The sequence below is a fragment of the Lissotriton vulgaris genome, chromosome 4_1, assembly GCF_964263255.1.
Source record: "Lissotriton vulgaris chromosome 4_1, aLisVul1.2, whole genome shotgun sequence".
NCBI classification, from domain to species: Eukaryota; Metazoa; Chordata; class Amphibia; order Caudata; family Salamandridae; genus Lissotriton; species Lissotriton vulgaris.
Window position 1 is genome coordinate 1,098,019,240 of NC_141691.1, and position 21,363 is coordinate 1,098,040,602.

At 44.2% G+C, this 21,363-nt stretch overlaps 1 protein-coding gene across 1 annotated transcript in view; it reads left to right on the plus strand.

Moving 5' to 3' along the window:
- Positions 1 to 2,702: 2,702 nt before the first annotated feature.
- The window catches only part of LOC147722916 (uncharacterized), a 107,543-nt gene continuing 88,882 nt past the window's right edge, over positions 2,703 to 21,363 (plus strand). Inside the window, exon 1 of the mRNA XM_086966592.1 lies at positions 2,703 to 2,724. Within this exon, the coding sequence (XP_086822718.1) occupies positions 2,703 to 2,724 (22 nt within the window). The remainder of the gene's footprint in view (positions 2,725 to 21,363) is intronic.

The following is a 21,363-nucleotide window of genomic DNA, read 5'->3' on the forward strand; positions in this document are numbered from 1 at the left end:
GTCCTTGATGACTGGGGGAGGTTACTGGCCAGTTCCCGGAACTCTGCGCGAGAGTAGTTGTTTGGATGCTTTCTTGTCATGTGCCGAATCATGGTATAGTTACCAAAAGAATATTTCTTATTTGGGTTGCCCCGTGAAAGTTCATCATTGCAGATGAGGCAAGTGACTTTGGGAGCATTCACCTTTTTTTGCCCCTCTGGGATTGAAAAAAACTGCCAAATGAAGTGTGGTTTGGGTTTATAAGGTGTGTTTTCTTCAGGCAGCCATCTTCTTCTCCCCTCCTCCTCTTCCTCTTCCTCCTCCTCCTGTTCTTGACCACCAATATAATTTGGAGCTGGTCCTCTTGGTGGTGGTGGTGGTGGTGGTGGCTGAGATGCTCCTGCTGCTGCTGCTACTGAAGCCATTTTAAAGTACAAAAAGGTACAGAGAGTTCCAAACAGATCTTCCTCAGTCAAAGGACAAAGTCAGAATAAGGAAAAAAGGTGGGGGCTTTCATCATTTGGAAAACAAAACTGTCCTGAACCAATGAGAAGTGTTATTTTCAGGTCACAAGACCAGGGGCTTCATCATTATGAAACTAAAACTGTTATGAACCAATGAAAAGTGTTATTTTCTGCTCACATGACCCGACGCGCTTACGCTACGCGCACGGGGGCGCGCAGCGTAAGCGCGTCGGAAGTTTACGTTTTGCGATCGTATTCGTTCGAGTACTTCCGGGTGCGCTTACGCCGTGCGTATCACGCGGTCGCGGCTACGCGATACGTCACGATCATGTTTTCGTTTGCGATATTGGCGCTCACGAGACGCTCCCCGGAGCGCGCCCGGGGGCGCTTTTCAGAAATACGCTTTTCGGGGCGCACTCCGGGGCGCGCTCTGGGAGCGCTCCCCCCAAAAATTAAAAAAAAAAAATGGGATAATTGTAGAGACAGGTAGCCCTATTCTGAAGTGGTTTGTAAAAAAATTAACTTTATAAAAATATGTATTGTGCTACATTGGGCTTAATATATGTTAGAGCCAAAATGTAGCCCAAATGTAGCCCAAAGTAGCCCAATGAAGCCCAAAGATGGCCACCAGAGATCAAAAATTGTAAATGTAGCCCAAAATTCAACTAGATGTAGCACAACTGTAGCCCAATGACAGAATGTACCAGAGTGTTAAAAAGAACAACTAGAGTGCTAACAGTCTTATTTATAAAGTGAAACTTATAGTAAGGAATTAGCATTTAAAAAACCTATGAAATTCACTGAAAAAAACCATAGGTTTCACACCAGTTATAGTTAGGAATTAGCATTTAAAAAACCTATTAAATTCACTGAAAAAACCATAGGTTTCACACCAGTTATAGTTAGCTGGAAATTTTACTGATATAAAACCATTGAAATTCCCACGTTATAGTTAGTCGGACTCACTATAACTTGCGCGTGCAATGCACTGCTGATGACATCACATATTACATCACTCATGACATGGTCAGTGACATCACTCATGACATCACTGATGACACCATCCTTGTGACACAGTGACAGACCTCCTTTCAGTGTAATGTAACCCATGAAACACATATTCAAAAATAGAAACTAATATTTTCAAAAAAGTGGATATACCCATACCAGTTACAACAACCAATTCAGTAATACCACCATCTAATACACATCCACTCATGTGTATGTATATGGGTTATTAGATATTTTTATTAGTATCAGTATGAGTGTCTATATGGTTTGGTGGGGGTATTACTTAGCACATAGATGCATGAGTGACTGACTCTTTGTTTGTATGTGTTTTGAAGACAACATATGTACAGGACTGTATGGGTGGATGAGTGTCTATATGTGTTTGTTAGTGAGTGAATGACTGTCTCACTAGTGTCTTTATCAGTAACTACATATGTTTTAATCTAGTATATATGAATATTGATGTATATAAGTGAGTATATGTGAGAGTAAGAGATTGTAAGAGTTCCTGTTTAAATAAGTATGTGTTTCTATAAGTGATTGTTTAAGAGAATAAATATGTGTAATTTTAAATAGAAGTAAGGTGGAAGTGTGTGTATAACTCTATATTCAAATAAATGGATGTCCAATAGTTTATTTGCACGTGTGAATATGTGTGTGAGTAACTTTTGGATGAATGTCGGTGTGTAACAGGATGTATAGGTGTATCACTTCATATGATGAGTGAGTATATGTATGAGTGACTATATAGAACTGTTGGTGAATGAGTGGATGTGTATATAGATAGTGGAATTACTGAATTGCTTGTTGTAACTGATATAGGTATCTCCATTTTTTTTAAAATTTCAGTTTCTATTTTTGAATATGTGTCTCAAGGGTTACATTATAGTGAAAGGAGGTCTGTCACTATGTCACAAGGATGGTGTCATGAGTGATGTCACTGACCATGTCATGAGTGATGTAATATGTGATGTCATCAGCAGTGCATTGCACGCGCAAGTTATAGTGAGTCCGACTAACTATAACGTGGGAATTTCAATGGTTTTATATCAGTAAAATTTCCAGCTAACTATAACTGGTGTGAAACCTATGGTTTTTTCAGTGAATATATATATATATATATATATTACCTACTGGCGGTCGCCAGTAGGTAGTTATAGTTAGGATTTTTTTCAATGTTAAATCTCAAAATTCTATTTGGAATAACTTTGGCACCGGTTGACGAATCTGCCTGAAAATTTCCTGAAAATGGCCTCGTCGAGCCTTCCTTGTAAGTTTGGGGGGATACGCCAAGCGGGGGCCGAGATAAAAGGGGGGTCCCAAAACGCGTTTTCCCCATGTAAATTTCCATAGGGCGGTCGATTTCACTTTTAGCCCGAACGGCTGAATGGATTTCCAGCAAACTTGGCAAAATTGAAGGGACTGGTAGCCCGATGTGCCTTTGCTATGTCTCAAGATATGTGCTGCAGTGGATTTTGAGTAATTTAGGTTAAAAAAAAAATATATATCTATAGGCGCTCTCCGGTGCGCGCACCGGAGTGCGCTCCAGGCGCGACACGCGACTTGCGCGCAGGAAGCTGATTGGCTCTTGGGTGTCTGTAAACATTCTAAACAGTCTGGAGCGGCCGCCATCTTGTGTCTCAGTAAAATCGAGACACAAGGGGTTTGAAAAAAAAAGGGGCAAATGACCATAAGGGGGAAGAGTAGACCCCCTCTGACCCCCTAGGTTTGATGTAGGGGCTAAAATAGGGTCCTGCAGGGCATAAATTTTTTTTTTTTTTTTCGTTTTGCGCGGGGGAAGCGCATGGTACGCGCACCGGCGAAGCACGGGGAAAATCCAGGACCATATTTATGAAGGCCTTGCGCTGCTAGTTTTGCGCCTCCTGTGCGTCAATTTTTGTGACGCACCAGCGGTGTAAAAAAATGCGCATTGTTATGCAATATTTAAAAAGTGACGCATCTATCTAGATGCGTCACTTTTTAAATATAGTGCAACGAGGCACATTTTTTTACACTGCTGTTGTGATGCGTCACTTTTCTGTGCGCACTCCTTATGACATTCCAGATGTGTCATATTTAATGTATGACGAATCATGTTGCAAGGAGTTACAGATACATCAGTATTTCTGACATATCTGTAAACATAAAAGTGATGCGAGGCAGGTGCAAGATTTTGACGCAACAGCATCCTAAAAGTGACGCAGAGAAATCTTATAGATTTCAGTACGTCGTTATTACCAAGCTTTTTGCGGGGGAATGCCCCCTTTGCATACATTATACCTGACGCAGATATAATGTGGCGCAGAGTTTTAAAAAGTGACCCATGTACCTAGATGCGTCACTTTTTAAAAATAGCGTCAGGTATAATGCATGCAGAGGGGGTGTTCTCCCGCAAAAAGCTTTGTAATAGCGACGCAGTGAAATCTTTGAGATTTCACTGCGTCACTTTTAGGATGCTGTTGCGTCAAAATCTTGTGCCTGCTTTGCAGCAGGTGTTAGACTGACGCAAGCCCTTTCACATGGTGCTTTTTCCATGTGAAAGGACACATTACTGGAGTTGCGTCACTTTTGTGACGCACTCCAGCAATGCGTTACTTGGAATGTCATAAGGAGTGCGCACAGAAAAGTGACGCATCGCACCAGTGGTGTAAAAAAATGTGCCTCGTTGCGTTATATTTAAAAAGTGACGTATCTAGGTAGATGGGTCACTTTTTAAAATCAAGCGCCACATTATATCTGCGTGAGGTATAATGCATGCAGAGGGGGTGTTCCCCCGCAAAAAGCTTTGTAATAGCGACGCAGTGAAATGTTTGAGATTTCACTGCGTCACTTTTAGGATGCTGTTGCATCCTTTAAATATAGTGCAACGAGGCACATTTTATTACACTGCTGGTGTGATGCGTCACTTTTCTGTGCGCACTCCTTATGACATTCCAGATGTGTCATATTTAATGTATGACGAATCATGTTGCAAGGAGTTACAGATACGTCAGTATTTCTCACATATCTGTAAACATGAAAGTGACGCGAGGCAGGCGCAAGATTTTGACGCAACAGCATCCTAAAAGTGACGCAGAGAAATCTCATAGATTTCAGTACGTCGTTATTACCAAGCTTTTTGCGAGGGATTGCCCCCTCTGCATACATTATACCTGATGCAGATATAATGTGGCGCAGAGTTTTAAAAAGTGACCCATGTACCTAGATGCGTCACTTTTTAAAAATAGTGTCAGGTATAATGCATGCAGAGGGGGTGTTCCCCTGCAAAAAGCTTGGTAATAATGACGCAGTGCGTCTTTTTTAGGATGCTGTTGCGCCAAAATCTTGCGCCTGCTTCACAGCAAACCTTTCACATGGTGCTTTTTCCATGTGAAAGGACACATTACTGGAGTTGCGTCACTTTTGTGACGCACTCCAGCAATGCGTTACTTTTGTGTTCACAGATACGTCAGAAATACTGACATATCTGTAACTCCTTGCGAATTGATTAGTCATATATTAAATATGACATATCTGGAATGTCATAAGGAGTGCGTCCAGAAAAGTGACGCATCGATGTTTTCACGTAGCGATGCGTCACTTTTCAGAAATGAGGCCTCCAGTTTATTCACTGTGTCATAACTTTCTTTTCTAACACTCACCTTCTTTCATTCCTCCTACTTCACTTCCTTTCACCTCTCATACCTTTCTGTTCTTTCTTACTCATTCTCCTTTCAATTATCAATGCACTATATTTCACTTACTCTTCATTTTTTTAAGAATATAGCTCTTTGATGAGAATTGGAGGTAGTTCTGAAAAGAACTTTTGGTTTTCTTCTTTTAACTGAACAGGAACAAAAACAGGGAATGGAAACTGCTCAACAGGAGCAAAAAGAAAAGAAAAAAATTAGGGGTGAGAAGGGCAGCGATGGTTCTCCAATGCTCGAACCATGAGCAGGACACTTTGCTCCCCATAGGTGAGGAGTTGATTGCAGTATCTGCATTTGACGACCCCATGGTTAAATGCAGGTTGTATGTTTGCCACCTGCTCCTGCGATTGCTCTCTCCCAGAAGAAGTTGCTCCTCCTGTTGATGTAGAGGCCCCATCTCTGGGAACCTCTTGTGCCAGAGCCCTGACACTTTCCTGGGCAAAATTCTGGGGGTGCCTCCTCTCCACATGGCGAATCATGGTGAAGTTGCCAAAAGAATACTTTTTTTGGGGGTTACCCCGTGACAGGACCTGTTTGCAGATCCTGCACTCTACTTTTGGTGCATTCACCTTTTTCTGGTCTGCTGGAAACTTAAAAAAATTCCAGATGAAATGTTCTTTGACCTTCGGCTGAGGAGGCTCTTCATCAATGAAATCATTGGAGTCATCTTCACTGCTGGATGGTCTGGCAGCCATGATTAATCAAGAAATATGCAACAGCAAAAAAGGCAGGTCTTTCAGTCACAAAAGTGAAAGAAGAAGTGAAGGAAATGGGTGGGGATTTCATTCATTGTAAAAAAAAACTGTTAGCAACCAATGAAAAGTGTTATTTTAGGGTCCATGACCCGACGCGTTTACGCTGCGCGCTCCGGAGCACTTCCGGTGCGTTTACGCAGCGCGATCGTAGGCGCTTCCGGGGCGCAAACGTGGCGCGATCGTAGGCGCTTTTGCTTGCGTTTATGCGCCGCGAACGTAGGCGCTTCCGAGGGCACTTACGTTGCGCGCCGAAGTGACGTCATCAAACTTTTACAGAAATGCATAATCATTTTCCTTATTAAAAAAAACTAATTTTATTTGTATGGTACGAAATGTTTTGCATTATTATTAACTTTTCATTCATATTTTTTTTCACGAACGACAGTTGCGCTCTGGGTGCGCTTTCAGATGAGCTCACGGAAAAGCTTACCGGAGAGCTTAGCTGAAAGCTTCCCGGAGCGCGCACCCAGAGCGCAAAAGAAAAAAATTATATAAAAAAAACATTAATACTTTAAAAAAAACAGCAAATTGTAAAAAAAAAAAAAAGGTTAGAAACTCGATATACAAAGGAATTAGCATTTAAAAAACCTATGAAATTCACTGAAAAAACCATAGGTTTCGCACCAGTTATAGTTAGGAATTAGCATTTAAAAAACCTATTAAATTCACTGAAAAAACCATAGGTTTCACACCAGTTATAGTTAGCTGGAAATTTTACTGATATAAAACCATTGAAATTCCCACGTTATAGTTAGTTGGACTCACTATAACTTGCGCGTGCAATGCACTGCTGATGACATCACATATTACATCACTCATGACATGGTCAGTGACATCACTCATGACATCACTGATGACACCATCCTTGTGACAGAGTGACAGACCTCCTTTCACTGTAAAGTAACCTTTGAAACACATATTCAAAAATAGAAACTAACATTAACAAAAAAGTGGATATACCCATACCAGTTACAACAACCAATTCAGTAATTTCACCATCTATATACAAATTCACACATTCACCAACAGTTTTATGTATTCACTCATACATATACTCACTCATCATATGTAGTGATACCCCTATTCATTCTGTTACACACTGACAGTCATCAAAAACTTACTCATACATATACTCACACATACAAATAAACTAATAAACATCCATTTATTTGCATATACAACTATACACACATTAGCACATTACTTCTAAGGAAACTTACACATACTTACTCTCTTAAACAATCACTTATAGAAACACATACTTATTTAAACAGGAACTCTTTCAATCTCTCACTCTCACATATACTTACTTATATACATCAATTCTCATATATACAAGATTAAAACATATGTAGTTACTCATAAAGACACTAGTGAGAGAGGCATTCACTCTCTAACACACACATATACACACTCATCCACCCATACAATCCTACACAAATGCTGTCTTCAAAACACATACAAACAGTGAGTCAGTCATTGATGCATCTATGTGCTAAGTAACAGCCCCACCAAACCATACAGACACTCATACTGATACTAAAAAAAATCTAATAACCCATATACACACACATGTAGCTACTCACCAACCCATGCAGCCACTTATACACAAAGTAAAACACTGATACATATATTTAAATATTTAAACATTACTCGCTAATATATGTATTCACTAAGATACACTAAATAAGCCAGTTAACCAATCAATTTCTTTAAAAAAAACATCCATTCAGACACTTATTTAAACATTTATTCTTCCATCGATCTTAACATATACATATATAAAATATATTTATGTTTCAGAAAGACACATTCACTGGAAGATGTCATCAGTGATGTCATTTGAGATGTCATCAGTGATGTCATGAGTGATGTCACTGACCATGTCATGAGTGATGCAATATGTGATGTCATCAGCAGTGCATTGCACGCGCAAGTTATAGTGAGTCCAACTAACTATAACGTGGGAATTTCAATGGTTTTATACCAGTAAAATTTCCAGCTAACTATAACTGGTGTGAAACCTATGGTTTTTTCAGTGAATATATATATATATATATATATATATATATATATATATCTATATTACCTACTGGCGGTCGCAAGTAGGTAGTTATAGTTAGGATTTTTTTCAATGTTAAATCTCAAAATTCTATTTGGAATAACTTTGGCACCGGTTGACGAATCTGCCTGAAAATTTCCTGAAAATGGCCTCGTCGAGCTCCGGTCCTTCCTTGAAAGTTTGGGGGGGATACGTCAAGCGGGGGCCGAGATAAAAGGGGGGTCCCAAAACGCGTTTTCCCCATGTAAATTTCCATAGGGCGGTCGATTTTACTTTTAGCCCGAACGGCTGAATGGATTTCCACCAAACTTGGCAAAATTGAAGGGACTGGTAGCCCGATGTGCCTTTGCTATGTCTCAAGATGTGTGCTGCAGTGGATTTTGAGTAATTTAGGTTCAAAAAAATCAGTGATATATATATATATATATATATATATATATATATATATATATATATCTATATTACCTACTGGCGCTCGCCAGTAGGTAGTTATAGTTAGGATTTTTTTCAATGTTAAATCTCAAAATTCTATTTGGAATAACTTTGGCACCAGTTGACGAATCTGCCTGAAAATTTCCTGAAAATGGCCTCGTCAAGCTCCGGTCCTTCCTTGAAAGTTTGGGGGGGATACGTCAAGCGGGGGCCGAGATAAAAGGGGGGTCCCAAAACGCGTTTTCCCCATGTAAATTTCCATAGGGCGGTCGATTTTACTTGAAGGGACTGGTAGCCCGATGTGCCTTTGCTATGTCTCAAGATGTGTGCTGCAGTGGATTTTGAGTAATTTAGGTTCAAAAAAATATATATATCTATAGGCGCTCTCCGGTGCGCGCACCGGAGTGCGCTCCTGGCGCGACACGCGACTTGCGCGCAGAAAGCTGATTGGCTCTTGGGTGTCTGTAAACATTCTAAACAGTCTGGAGCGGCCGCCATCTTGTGTCTCGGTAAAATCGAGACACAAGGGGTTTGAAAAAAAAAGGGGCAAATGACCATAAGGGGGAAGAGTAGACCCCCTCTGACCCCCTAGGTTTGATGTAGGGGCTAAAATAGGGTCCTGCGGGGCATTACATTTTTTATTTTTTTTTTCGTTTTGCGCGGGGGAAGCGCATGGTACGCGCACCGGCGAAGCACGGGGAAAATCCAGGACCATATTTATGAAGGCCTTGCCCTGCTAGTTTTGCGCCTCCTGTGCGTCAATTTTTGTGACGCACCAGCGGTGTAAAAAAATGCGCATTGTTATGCAATATTTAAAAAGTGACGCATCTATCTAGATGCGTCACTTTTTATATATAGTGCAACGAGGCACATTTTTTTACACTGCTGTTGTGATGCGTCACTTTTCTGTGCGCACTCCTTATGACATTCCAGATGTGTCATATTTAATGTATGACGAATCATGTTGCAAGGAGTTACAGATACATCAGTATTTCTGACATATCTGTAAACATAAAAGTGATGCGAGGCAGGTGCAAGATTTTGACGCAACAGCATCCTAAAAGTGACGCAGAGAAATCTTATAGATTTCAGTACGTCGTTATTACCAAGCTTTTTGCGGGGGAATGCCCCCTCTGCATACATTATACCTGACGCAGATATAATGTGGCGCAGAGTTTTAAAAAGTGACCCATGTACCTAGATGCGTCACTTTTTAAAAATAGCGTCAGGTATAATGCATGCAGAGGGGGTGTTCTCCCGCAATAGGGCTGAGATACCCGCCACCCCCTCTCAACACAATCCCCAAGGATGGGAAACCGGAAACAGTTCTGAAGTCTTTGGAAGACGGGAGGGAGTAACCCTCCCGGCCGTATTTATTAAAATATGAAACAAAATTAAAACATTAAATAAACAGTTTCATATTATGTACAATTTCATTACCACATTGCGATGTTTGGCTAACCTTAACATATTCTCTAATACAAAGGTTCTCCTAGCCGCACTAACATCCTACAAAACATTTACTTGAAATTTTGAAATTGTACATCCTAACGTTTAAGGGCCAACGGCAAGGTCGTAACCGGTGTCAAGATCCCTAACCCAGAAATATCGCCCTCACTTGTGAGGGGCGGCCCAGAGGCGTACCTCAAGTGCAATTACCAATTTCCCTTGACTTGACGGGGGCCCCAATAAAACTCGACGCCACTTAGAGGTCGTACGAGGACTCGTGTGAGGTATCTAGAAGGTAGCGTAGACCCCCCCCAAACCCCACACAACTTACCACATCTGCCGTCGCAGACGTCCTGGCCCCGGGAAATTCCCCAGGAGGGGGCTGTAACCCCTCCTACCCAGGAAGGGGCCTTGACCGCCTTTCCTTTTCTTTCGGCGACCCATCCTTAGAAGGGACCGCCTCCCCGTTGAGGGGCCAATGGCCACCTCCCCCGAGCGCTCCCATCCGTGCTGGGTGACGCCCACTCATAGGGATCTTCCAATTAGTGCTCACCGATCATGACCTTACCGCCACAGGCCGGATAGTTGACCGGCTATCCGGACCCCCCACAACACTCCTACCTAAAGGTCATGGTGTAACGTTTTTAGCCATGCTAAGAAGTCTCCTATGAGTAACTCATTCCCCACCCAAGACAAATGCACTCCATCCCCCACATACATACTGTCATCATTAATACACCCATGTGAAATAGAATGCAGTGTCCTGGAACGGAACAACCTACTCACTTTATTATTAAGCTTTCTAACAGAATGATTTAAAGCAGGAACCGAAATAGCCCCCGCCACACTTTTCGTGGGATCATATGGGACCATGCAATTGTGCACCCTGGAACTCTCCTCGCTAACCAACTTACAGTGGAAAGCATCGCCTCAAGGAGAAGTCGTCTACCAGTGGTGACCAAATCATTACCCCCAAGATGTACTATGACTACAGACGGCGGTGACCTCGTCCGCCCTAGCAAACCCTCAAAATATGATTGAAACTGGTCAATACAGAGACCGCCTCTTCCGTAGAAGGACACACTGTACCCGTATTCCCCAGCTACGTGAATCATATCACCTGCCTTGAATACGTCTGCGGCACGTCTCACGTATGAGTGGCCCACGACCCACACCTCCTTTTTCACAGCCGGTGATGTCTGACCGCTGGCCCGGTGTTGGGTCGACTGCAAAGTCCGCCCCGCCTCGTAGGCTTGCGCAACTGAAAACCAAACAAAACAAGAAGCGTGAGTACATTGTTACAGCTTCACAACATGTGCAAACGCACATACCTTTTATAACAATTGGAGGACCAACGCCCCACCCGTTTAACTTGTTCCACATCCAGACCCCTGGCTATAGCTTCTGTAGCAGCCCCTATCCGAAAGGAATGGGTCCCAAACTCGCCCGGGTTCAAGCCCGCAGCGGCAATCGACATCGCAAGCACCCGCTGAAACTGAAACTTTGTCAGTGGGGTGGCGTCAGCGTGTCTCAACAAGGTCCCCCCCCATGATGCCACCCTTCGTGTTAAATAATCTTCTAGACACCTTACCGGGCACATGGAGGACCCGGGAATCCTGCGAATGATTACGCAGTCACCCATCCCACTTTGATCGGTTTTGGACCTGACAAACGAGACCGTCATCGTCTCCCCTCTGATCTGGACGTGCTCCAGGCACAATCCTCCTGTTACATCCTGCCTGTTCCTCGCCACTAGTTCGCTTACCCGCATAGCCCCATGGAATGCCAGCGTAAAAGCGGCTCGGAATAACACCGTCTCAAACTGAGATGAACACGTAGCAGGGAGTCTGAATAGCAACTGGGCCAGCCTATCTAAACCTATCGGGCGCCTTTCATCTACTCTGCGACCCTCAAGGCGTTGCCACCCTCGTAGCGCTTTCTGTACAACGAAAGACGCTGTCGGGTCAAGGATCCCGTGGGCCCTAGCAACAAAGGAAATGGCAGCCCGATGCCTCTGAGCTGTGGCCACCGATTTCCCGACCCGATGTAAGGACATGAGAAAATTCACCACCCACTCTTCCTGGCCCCAAAGCTCCTCTCTATCAGTCCCCAAAAAGGCCAAATAGGACCGGAACGCCCCTTCATATGCCTTCCTCGTCCTGGGTGCTAAACTCTCTCCCACGAGGTTACGAAGTTCGGGGCACCGAGAGACCAGAGAGCTTCGGGAAAGGGTGCCTGCTCCGGGTCCGCTGTGGGAAGAAAACCCCAGAAAGCCTGCATACGAAAACGAGACAGTGCATCAGCTGCCTGGTTCATTACCCCTGGGACATGTCTTGCTTTGAATAACACGTTCAATTGCATACACAGTAAAACAATTTCTTTGAGTAGTCTCAAAATCCACTTGCATCGTGCTGCCTGGCTATTGATACACTCGACCACGGTCATATTGTCAGACCAGAATACCACAGAGTGATCCATGAACCCTTCGGGCCAAGTTCTCAGGGCTACTAAAATGGGGAAAAGTTCCAGGAAAGCAATGTTACTTGTCAGCCCACTGTCATGCCACCATGTCGGCCACTTTTGTGCAGACAATCTTGTGCCGAAGATGGCACCAAAACCTATACTCCCTGCCGAATCCGTCCACAGCCCCAGCTCATCAGAGGACATGGCTGGTTTATTCCAGACGACTCGACCATTGAAATCCGCCAAGAATGCCAACCAAATGCGCATGTCCTGGCGGACCTCAGCCGAGAGCCTCGTGCAATGATGGCCCTCCTTCAGGCCGACCATGGCTTGAGCAATCGAACGAGAAAAGGGGCGGGCCATTGGTATAACCCTCAGGGCAAAATTCAACTGGCCAACTAGCTGCTGTAACTGATGCAGCTTAACCTTGGATCCATTTATACATATTTTCAGAGATGTCCTGAACTTTGACACTTTTTCGGTAGGCAAACGAAAACACCCTTCCTCGGAATCCAACTCGATCCCCAGAAACTCGAGGCAAGTGGAAGGGCCCACAGTCTTACCAGGTGCCAATGGCACGCCAAACTGATTCATTAAAACACAAAATTGAGCCAAAGCCTGCCCACATTCCGGATCACCGGCTGCCCCCAGGAACACAAAAATTATCAAGGTAATGCATCACATTTCGGAAACCCGTCTTCCTTGTGAAGACCCATTGTAGAAAAGTACTGAATTTTTCGAAATAGGCACAAGATATAGAGCACCCCATCGGCATACACCTATCCATGTAATAATGACCCTGAAACATGAAACCTAGGAGACGCTGATCGACTGGATGTACCGGGAGCAACCGGAACGCTGACTCGATATCAGATTTTGCCATCAGCGCCCCGGGCCCCAGGCGATTCAAAATGGCTACGGCCTCATCGAAGGATGCGTACCGCACCGAACACACTTCCGGGTCTATCGCCTCGTTTACGGAAAGACCACGTGGGGCTGATAAATTGTGTATCAGCCGAAACTCCCCCGGGTCCTTCTTTGGGACCACACCTAAGGGGGAACAAACAAAGTTAGGAACCGGTGGTACACTAAACGGACCGGCGACGCGACCTCGAGTCACCTCTTTCCTGATCTTATCCTGTACCACGGTCGTATGCTGGAAGACCGATAGCTGATTTTTACATTTCGTTGCACCTTGAAAGTCCCCCACTGGGATGCGGAAACCATAAGAAAACCCGTTCCGCAACACCCCAGCAGAAGTACGATCCGGGTATTCACTGAGCCAAGGAATCATCGCCAAGGTATCAATCGGGGTAGGTAAAGGCGCCCCTCGGACTATATTAGACCTGTTTGGCGCCTCCTCTACCCCCGTTATCACCCGTTTTGGCTCTGCACGTGGACTCAGGATGGGATGATTGCCCACACCCACTACATTCGTGCCTAAATTTGCACGATCCCTGGGGCCTGGTACATTTACCCCTGTTGAAGTTCCAACAAACCCCCCTTTTTCCTGTATTTCCGGCAGGCCTCGAGTAATTGTCGGTACCTGTACCTGATCGAAAGGGCGTCCCCGCATACTGGCGGTAGGATTCGCCAACGTTACTTCCCACCAATGGCACTTTCAACATACCAGTCTCCTTCATTTTATCCCAAGACACAGAATCATAACAATCCCAAGTTAAGCTTTTATCATGTTCTTTAGCCTTTCTAAACAGATTATCATAACAGAACCAATGGTTACCCTCATGTGACACCGAGTACCCCATGATTCGAGACTGATAAATCGGCAATTCGTGCAGCAGATCGGGCCTTCGTTCCCCCAAGATCGATGTAAAGACCCCCCACGCTTTGCCCCAATTGCCAATATTTTCGTTCACCTTAAAGGCGGCCATTTTTGCGCGCCAAACACTCGGATGCATGAGATCCTTCTGGCCCTTAACATGCTCCATTTCATAGTGATCAGTAAGCAACGAGAAAATGTTCACATATTCTCCCGCCCATATCTTCTCCTTAATAGCCAAGGGAACATGCTGACCCACCCTTTCCCTACGAGAAGGTGCTGACTCATCCCTTGCAATCGGCAATGGCCGCTTACCTGAACCGGACGGCGTCTCTGCGACCGGACCTGTCCCCTGTGGCTTCTCTACTACCGCAGCCGGTGTGGATACCTTCGCTGCTTCCCGTGACTCACGCAGCTGCTTCATCAGCACCTGCGCGTCGACAGCCGTGGCGCCCTCACTATCTTTACCCAACCACGCTGCTAGTTGTGCTGCCAGCTCAGGCGGCATATCGTCCCCGGACACGGGGGTGACCACAACGGGAATCGGATTCCCTCCCTCCGGCACGGGGGTGGGTGTCTCTAGCGGGGCACTAGGGCCCGGGATGTCTTCCACAGCTCTCCCTCTCCTGGGCCTCTTGTTTTTCCCTCCCGGGGCCGCTCCCGCCAAAGGACGTTTCGGTCCCCCTTCCTCGTTTTCATCCATTCGCCTCTTTAACTCTGTCATCTCTTTCATAAGAACGCGCAGCATCTGGTCAGTAGTCATGCGCTTTCCCGCCTTCTTCGGCATTCTCCAACAGAGTATCTGAAAAACAAACAAGAAAGATTACAACGCTCAAAATTGGCTCTTCGTTCCGTCTCGAGCTCACGTGCAGCGAGGAGGTGCAGCTTCAGAGCACAGGAACAAGAGGATGCCTTCGGATCTTGCTTCTCCTTTTATCCGTCTTCAGGGCGGGCGTAAACCCGCCCCTGCCCGCCCCTAGGGCGTGGCCAGCCGCGTCAGTGTCTAGGCCAACCCACTCTAGGGCGGGAAAAGGCGCGCCCCGGCTACGCCGCTTCGGGCATACCAGCCGAGACGCGCCTCCCGCCCAAGATGGCTTCCCGGGGGGATCGTGGTACTCCGCCATACGTTCGGGGGGACCGAGTGGTCGCCCCTTTCCAAAAGCTTTGTAATAGCGACGCAGTGAAATCTTTGAGATATCACTGCGTCACTTTTAGGATGCTGTTGCGTCAATATCTTGCGCCTGCTTTACAGCAGGTGTTAGACTGACGCAAGACCTTTCACATGGTGCTTTTTCCATGTGAAAGGACACATTACTGGAGTTGCGTCACTTTTTTGACGCACTCCAGCAATGCGTTACTTGGAATGTCATAAGGAGTGCGCACAGAAAAGTGACGCATCGCACCAGTGGTGTAAAAAAATGTGCCTCGTTGCGTTATATTTAAAAAGTGACGTATTTAGGTAGATGGGTCACTTTTTAAAATCAAGCGCCACATTATATCTGCGTGAGGTATAATGCATGCAGAGGGGGTGTTCCCCCGCAAAAAGCTTTGTAATAGCGACGCAGTGAAATGTTTGAGATTTCACTGCGTCACTTTTAGGATGCTGTTGCGTCCTTTAAATATAGTGCAACAAGGCACATTTTATTACACTGCTGGTGTGATGCGTCACTTTTCTGTGCGCACTCCTTATGACATTCCAGATGTGTCATATTTAATGTATGACGAATCATGTTGCAAGGAGTTACAGATACGTCAGTATTTCTCACATATCTGTAAACATGAAAGTGACGCGAGGCAGGCGCAAGATTTTGACGCAACAGCATCCTAAAAGTGACGCAGAGAAATCTCATAGATTTCAGTACGTCGTTATTACCAAGCTTTTTGCGGGGGAATGCCCCCTCTGCATACATTATACCTGATGCAGATATAATGTGGCGCAGAGTTTTAAAAAGTGACCCATGTACCTAGATGCGTCACTTTTTAAAAATAGTGTCAGGTATAATGCATGCAGAGGGGGTGTTCCCCTGCAAAAAGCTTGGTAATAATGATGCAGTGCGTCACTTTTAGGATGCTGTTGCGCCAAAATCTTGCGCCTGCTTCACAGCAAACCTTTCACATGGTGCTTTTTCCATGTGAAAGGACACATTACTGGAGTTGCGTCACTTTTGTGACGCACTCCAGCAATGCGTTACTTTTGTGTTTACAGATACGTCAGAAATACTGACATATCTGTAACTCCTTGCGAATTGATTAGTCATATATTAAATATGACATATCTGGAATGTCATAAGGAGTGCGTCCAGAAAAGTGACGCATCGCTGTTTTCACGTAGCGATGCGTCACTTTTCAGAAATGAGGCCTCCAGTTTATTCACTGTGTCATAACTTTCTTTTCTAACACTCACCTTCTTTCATTCCTCCTACTTCACTTCCTTTCACCTCTCATACCTTTCTGTTCTTTCTTACTCATTCTCCTTTCAATTATCAATGCACTATATTTCACTTACTCTTCATTTTTTTAAGAATATAGCTCTTTGATGAGAATTGGAGGTAGTTCTGAAAAGAACTTTTGGTTTTCTTCTTTTAACTGAACAGGAACAAAAACAGGGAATGGAAACTGCTCAACAGGAGCAAAAAGAAAAGAAAAAAATTAGGGGTGGGAAGGGCAGCGATGGTTCTCCAATGCTCGAACCATGAGCAGGACACTTTGCTCCCCATAGGTGAGGAGTTGATTGCAGTATCTGCATTTGACGACCCCATGGTTAAATGCAGGTTGTATGTTTGCCACCTGCTCCTGCGATTGCTCTCTCCCAGAAGAAGTTGCTCCTCCTGTTGATGTAGAGGCCCCATCTCTGGGAACCTCTTGTGCCAGAGCCCTGACACTTTCCCGGGCAAAATTCTGGGGGTGCCTCCTCTCCACATGGCGAATCATGGTGAAGTTGCCAAAAGAGTACTTTTTTGGGGGGTTACCCCGTGACAGGACCTGTTTGCAGATCCTGCACTCTACTTTTGGTGCATTCACCTTTTTCTGGTCTGCTGGAAACTTAAAAAATTTCCAGATGAAATGCTCTTTGACCTTCGGCTGAGGAGGCTCTTCATCAATGAAATCATTGGAGTCATCTTCACTGCTGGATGGTCTGGCAGCCATGATTATCCAAGAAATATGCAACAGCAAAAAGGCAGGTCTTTCAGTCACAAAAGTGAAAGAAGAAGTGAAGGAAATGGGTGGGGATTTCATTCATTGTAAAAAAAAACTGTTAGCAACCAATGAAAAGTGTTATTTTAGGGTCACATGACCCGACGCGTTTAAGCTGCGCGCTCCGGAGCACTTCCGGTGCGTTTACGCAGTGCGATCGTAGGCACTTCCGGGGAGCAAACGTGGCGCGATCGTAGGCGCTTTTGCGTGTGTTTATGCGCCGCGAACCTAGGCGCTTCCGAGGGCACTTACGTTGCGCGCCGAAGTGACGTCATCAAACTTTTACAGAAATGCATAATCATTTTCCTTATTAAAAAAAACTAATTTTATTTGTATGGTACGAAATGTTTTGCATTATTATTAACTTTTCATTCATATTTTTTTTCACGAACGACAGTTGCGCTCTGGGTGCGCTTTCAGATGAGCTCACGGAAAAGCTTACCGGAGAGCTTAGCTGAAAGCTTCCCGGAGCGCGCACCCAGAGCGCAAAAGAAAAAAATTATATAAAAAAAAATGAATACTTTAAAAAAAACAGCAAACTGTAAAAAAAAAAAAAAGGTTAGAAACTCGATATACAAAGGAATTAGCATTTAAAAAACCTATGAAATTCACTGAAAAAACCATAGGTTTCACACCAGTTATAGTTAGGAATTAGCATTTAAAAAACCTATTAAATTCACTGAAAAAACCATAGGTTTCACACCAGTTATAGTTAGCTGGAAATTTTACTGATATAAAACCATTGAAATTCCCACGTTATAGTTAGATGGACTCACTATAACTTGCGCGTGCAATGCACTGCTGATGATGTCTTAATAAGCCAGTTAACCAATCAATTTTTTAAAACCATCCATTTAGACACTTATTTAAACATTTATTCTTCCATCAACTTTTACATATACATATATAAAATATATTTATTTTTCAGAAAGACACACATTCACTGGATGGTGTCATCAGTGATGTCATGAGTGATGTCACTGACCATGTCATGAGTGATGTAATATGTGATGTCATCAGCAGTGCATTGCACGCGCAAGTTATAGTGAGTCCATCTAACTATAACGTGGGAATTTCAATGGTTTTATATCAGTAAAATTTCCAGCTAACTATAACTGGTGTGAAACCTAGGGTTTTTTCAGTGAATTTAATAGGTTTTTTAAATGCTAATTCCTAACTATAACTGGTGTGAAACCTATGGTTTTTTCAGTGAATATATATATATATATATATATATATATATATATATATATATATATATATTACCTACTGGCGTCTCGCCAGTAGGTATATATAGTTAGGATTTATTCCCTATGGGATTTTTGAAAATTCTATGTCTAATAACTTTGGCGTTTGTGGACGGAATCGGCTGAAATTTTCAGGAAAATGGCACATTTTGTTTCTGAGCAGCCCTTAAAAATTTGGGGGGGTTTTGTCGAGGGGGGGCCGAGAAAAAAGGGGGTCCCAAAACGCGTTTTTCCCATGTTAATTTCCATAGGGCGGTTGGACTCACTTTTAGCTCGAACGGCTGAATGGATTTGCACGAAACTTGGCAAAATTGTAGGGACTGTTAGCCCGATGTGCCTTTGCTAGGTCTCAAGATATGTGCTCCAGTAGTTTTTGAGAAATTAACGTTCAAAACAAGATATATATCTGTAACAGCGCTCCGGGCTGCGGTCCGGTTCGCTTACTTTTCGCGAAACGGAACTTTGCGCGCAGAAAGCTGATTGGCTCTCCGGTGTCTGTCAACATTCTAAACAGTCCGGAGCGGCCGCCATCTTATCTCTCGGTAGGATCGAGAGAGAAGAAGAGGTGAAAAACGAAGGGGGAATTAATTGAAAGGGGGCAAGGTATACCCCTCTTGACCCCCTAGGAATGTTGTTGGGGTTATTAAAGGGTCCCGTGGGGAAAATAAAAAAAAAATGATTTTTCACGGTAGAAGCGCTTCACGGGCCGCGAACTGGGCCGCAAACTGGTAGCGAAACGGGAATTCGCCATTTTGTGCTTCGTTTTAATTGTTTAGAGACAAAAATTATCGCCGCACATCAGCCACAATGCATGAATATCACTGAAAAGTCAGCGATATTCATGCATTATCCAGCAAATGCTCTTAGCCATGTTATCCACCTTCCATTGGATAACATGGCTAAAAACTGCTCTGTGCGTGAGCTTTTTTTTTTTTTTTTGCTGCGTGACGTTTGTTAACGTTCGATTCGATGGAAATCAGGAAGTGTTGACCACCATTTTGTCACTGCGAGTAAATATTTTGTTATAAATGAATCCTTATTGATAAACATTGTCTGCGCCATCTTGCGTTTTTGTCCAATGCCACAATTTTGTCGTGCACGGCAGCCATTTTAGATGCCTTGACCAGGCCCACTCTCTGCACGCCGCCGATCCTCAGCATGGCTCCCCAACCTCGCAAGCATCTCCCCCACGCACTGGTCACCCCGCTCTCTCTCTCATGCATGGGCCATATACTTCCCCCCATCTGCGCTGCTCTTCTCTGAGAATCACACCCTGTGCACGCCACCTCCCTTTCACCCTATTCACTAACGCACCCTCTGACACTCCTCTTTCTCTGTGTCCGATTGTCCAGGCCGGACCTAGGCTATCACCTAGCCCTGCAGATGTAGTTTATGGCCCCAGCTGTAGAGTATCCAGGCATGCCAACCCTCCCGATTCAGGCGTGAGACTACTGATTTCAGTGCTAGTCTTTCGCCTCCCGATTCCTGCAAGGAAAAATCCGGGGGCATATTACCAACAACTAGCGATAATTTTTGTCTCTAACTTGTTTAGAGACAAAAATTATCGCCGCACATCGGCGAATTTTATCGCACATAAACCTTGCTATTAGCAAGGTTTATCGCAAATGCGATAAAAAACGGCCGCAATGCATGAATATCGTTGAAAAGTCAGCGATATTCATGCACTATCCAGCAAATGCTCTTAGCCATGTTATCCACTTCCCATTGGATAACATGGCTAAAAACTGCTCAGGGCAGGTGTTAGGTTTTGGAGATATTCGCGCTTAGCGCGAATATCTCCAAAAGTTGGTAATAGGAGATAGCGATGGTTAGGGACTGTTTCCAGTCGCTAAAATCTTGGCACGCCCACTTTGCATGTCATTAGTGATAAATATCACTGATATGCAAAGCGGGGCCCAAGATGGTCGCTATCTCCTTTTAGCTGTCACTAACTGGTGTTAGCGACAGCTTGGTAATAGGGAGATAATTTTATCTCTTTTTTTTTTGGCTTTTAAAGCCAAAAAAGCAGAAATAAACCCCCTTGATAATATGCCCCATGATTTCTCGGGGGTTTCAGCTGACAGGGCTTGGTATTGTGTTACGTGCTAATTCTTCCAGGAAACGTCAGAGGGTCGATGCAGGGGTTCTAGAAGGGGTGATAAACCATTTAAGGCTCATGAACAAGCGCATGGTCTTTTAAAGATTTGTGAAGTACTCGGGGCGGCGGTGTGTGTGTGCCCTCTTTCAGGAGCAGGCGGGGGGGCACTGCCAGCAACTTGCCAGGCCAGGCAGTGTTCAACACGTGCATCACCCTTTCTCTGCCTGCTATTGCGCTCCATGCTTCGGAAAGGTAAGAAAAAGAACGTGCATTTGAGTTTGAAATGTCCGATCTTGTAGCAGTACACTTGCAAAGCCCACACATGACAATAACCCGATTCAAGGCCCCATTCACCCGATTTTTTAAACATATATAGCACTCCAACAAAGTTAGATTTTAAAACTTTATTAACTTTTAAATATAACGAACGCAACAAAAACTGTAAATATATTTAAACATTTTTTGAAATTAACCAGAACTATAACAATAACAACAACAACAACAATAATATAACTTTTATGCCTAAATTACGCAAACATTTAGCTAATCTGCTAAAGGGGGGAGTCGCCATTTCTTTACAATAATCAATAATGAAAAATCCACATCAATAGGGTTGTCCGTTTTCTCGATGCAGCACTATAGTGCAACATACACAGCACCTGGGGTGTCAAGAGTGAACAGGTCTTTCTTTGTTCCTTAAGATGTTATCTGTGTCAACCTCTTCCGAGAATGCTGATGC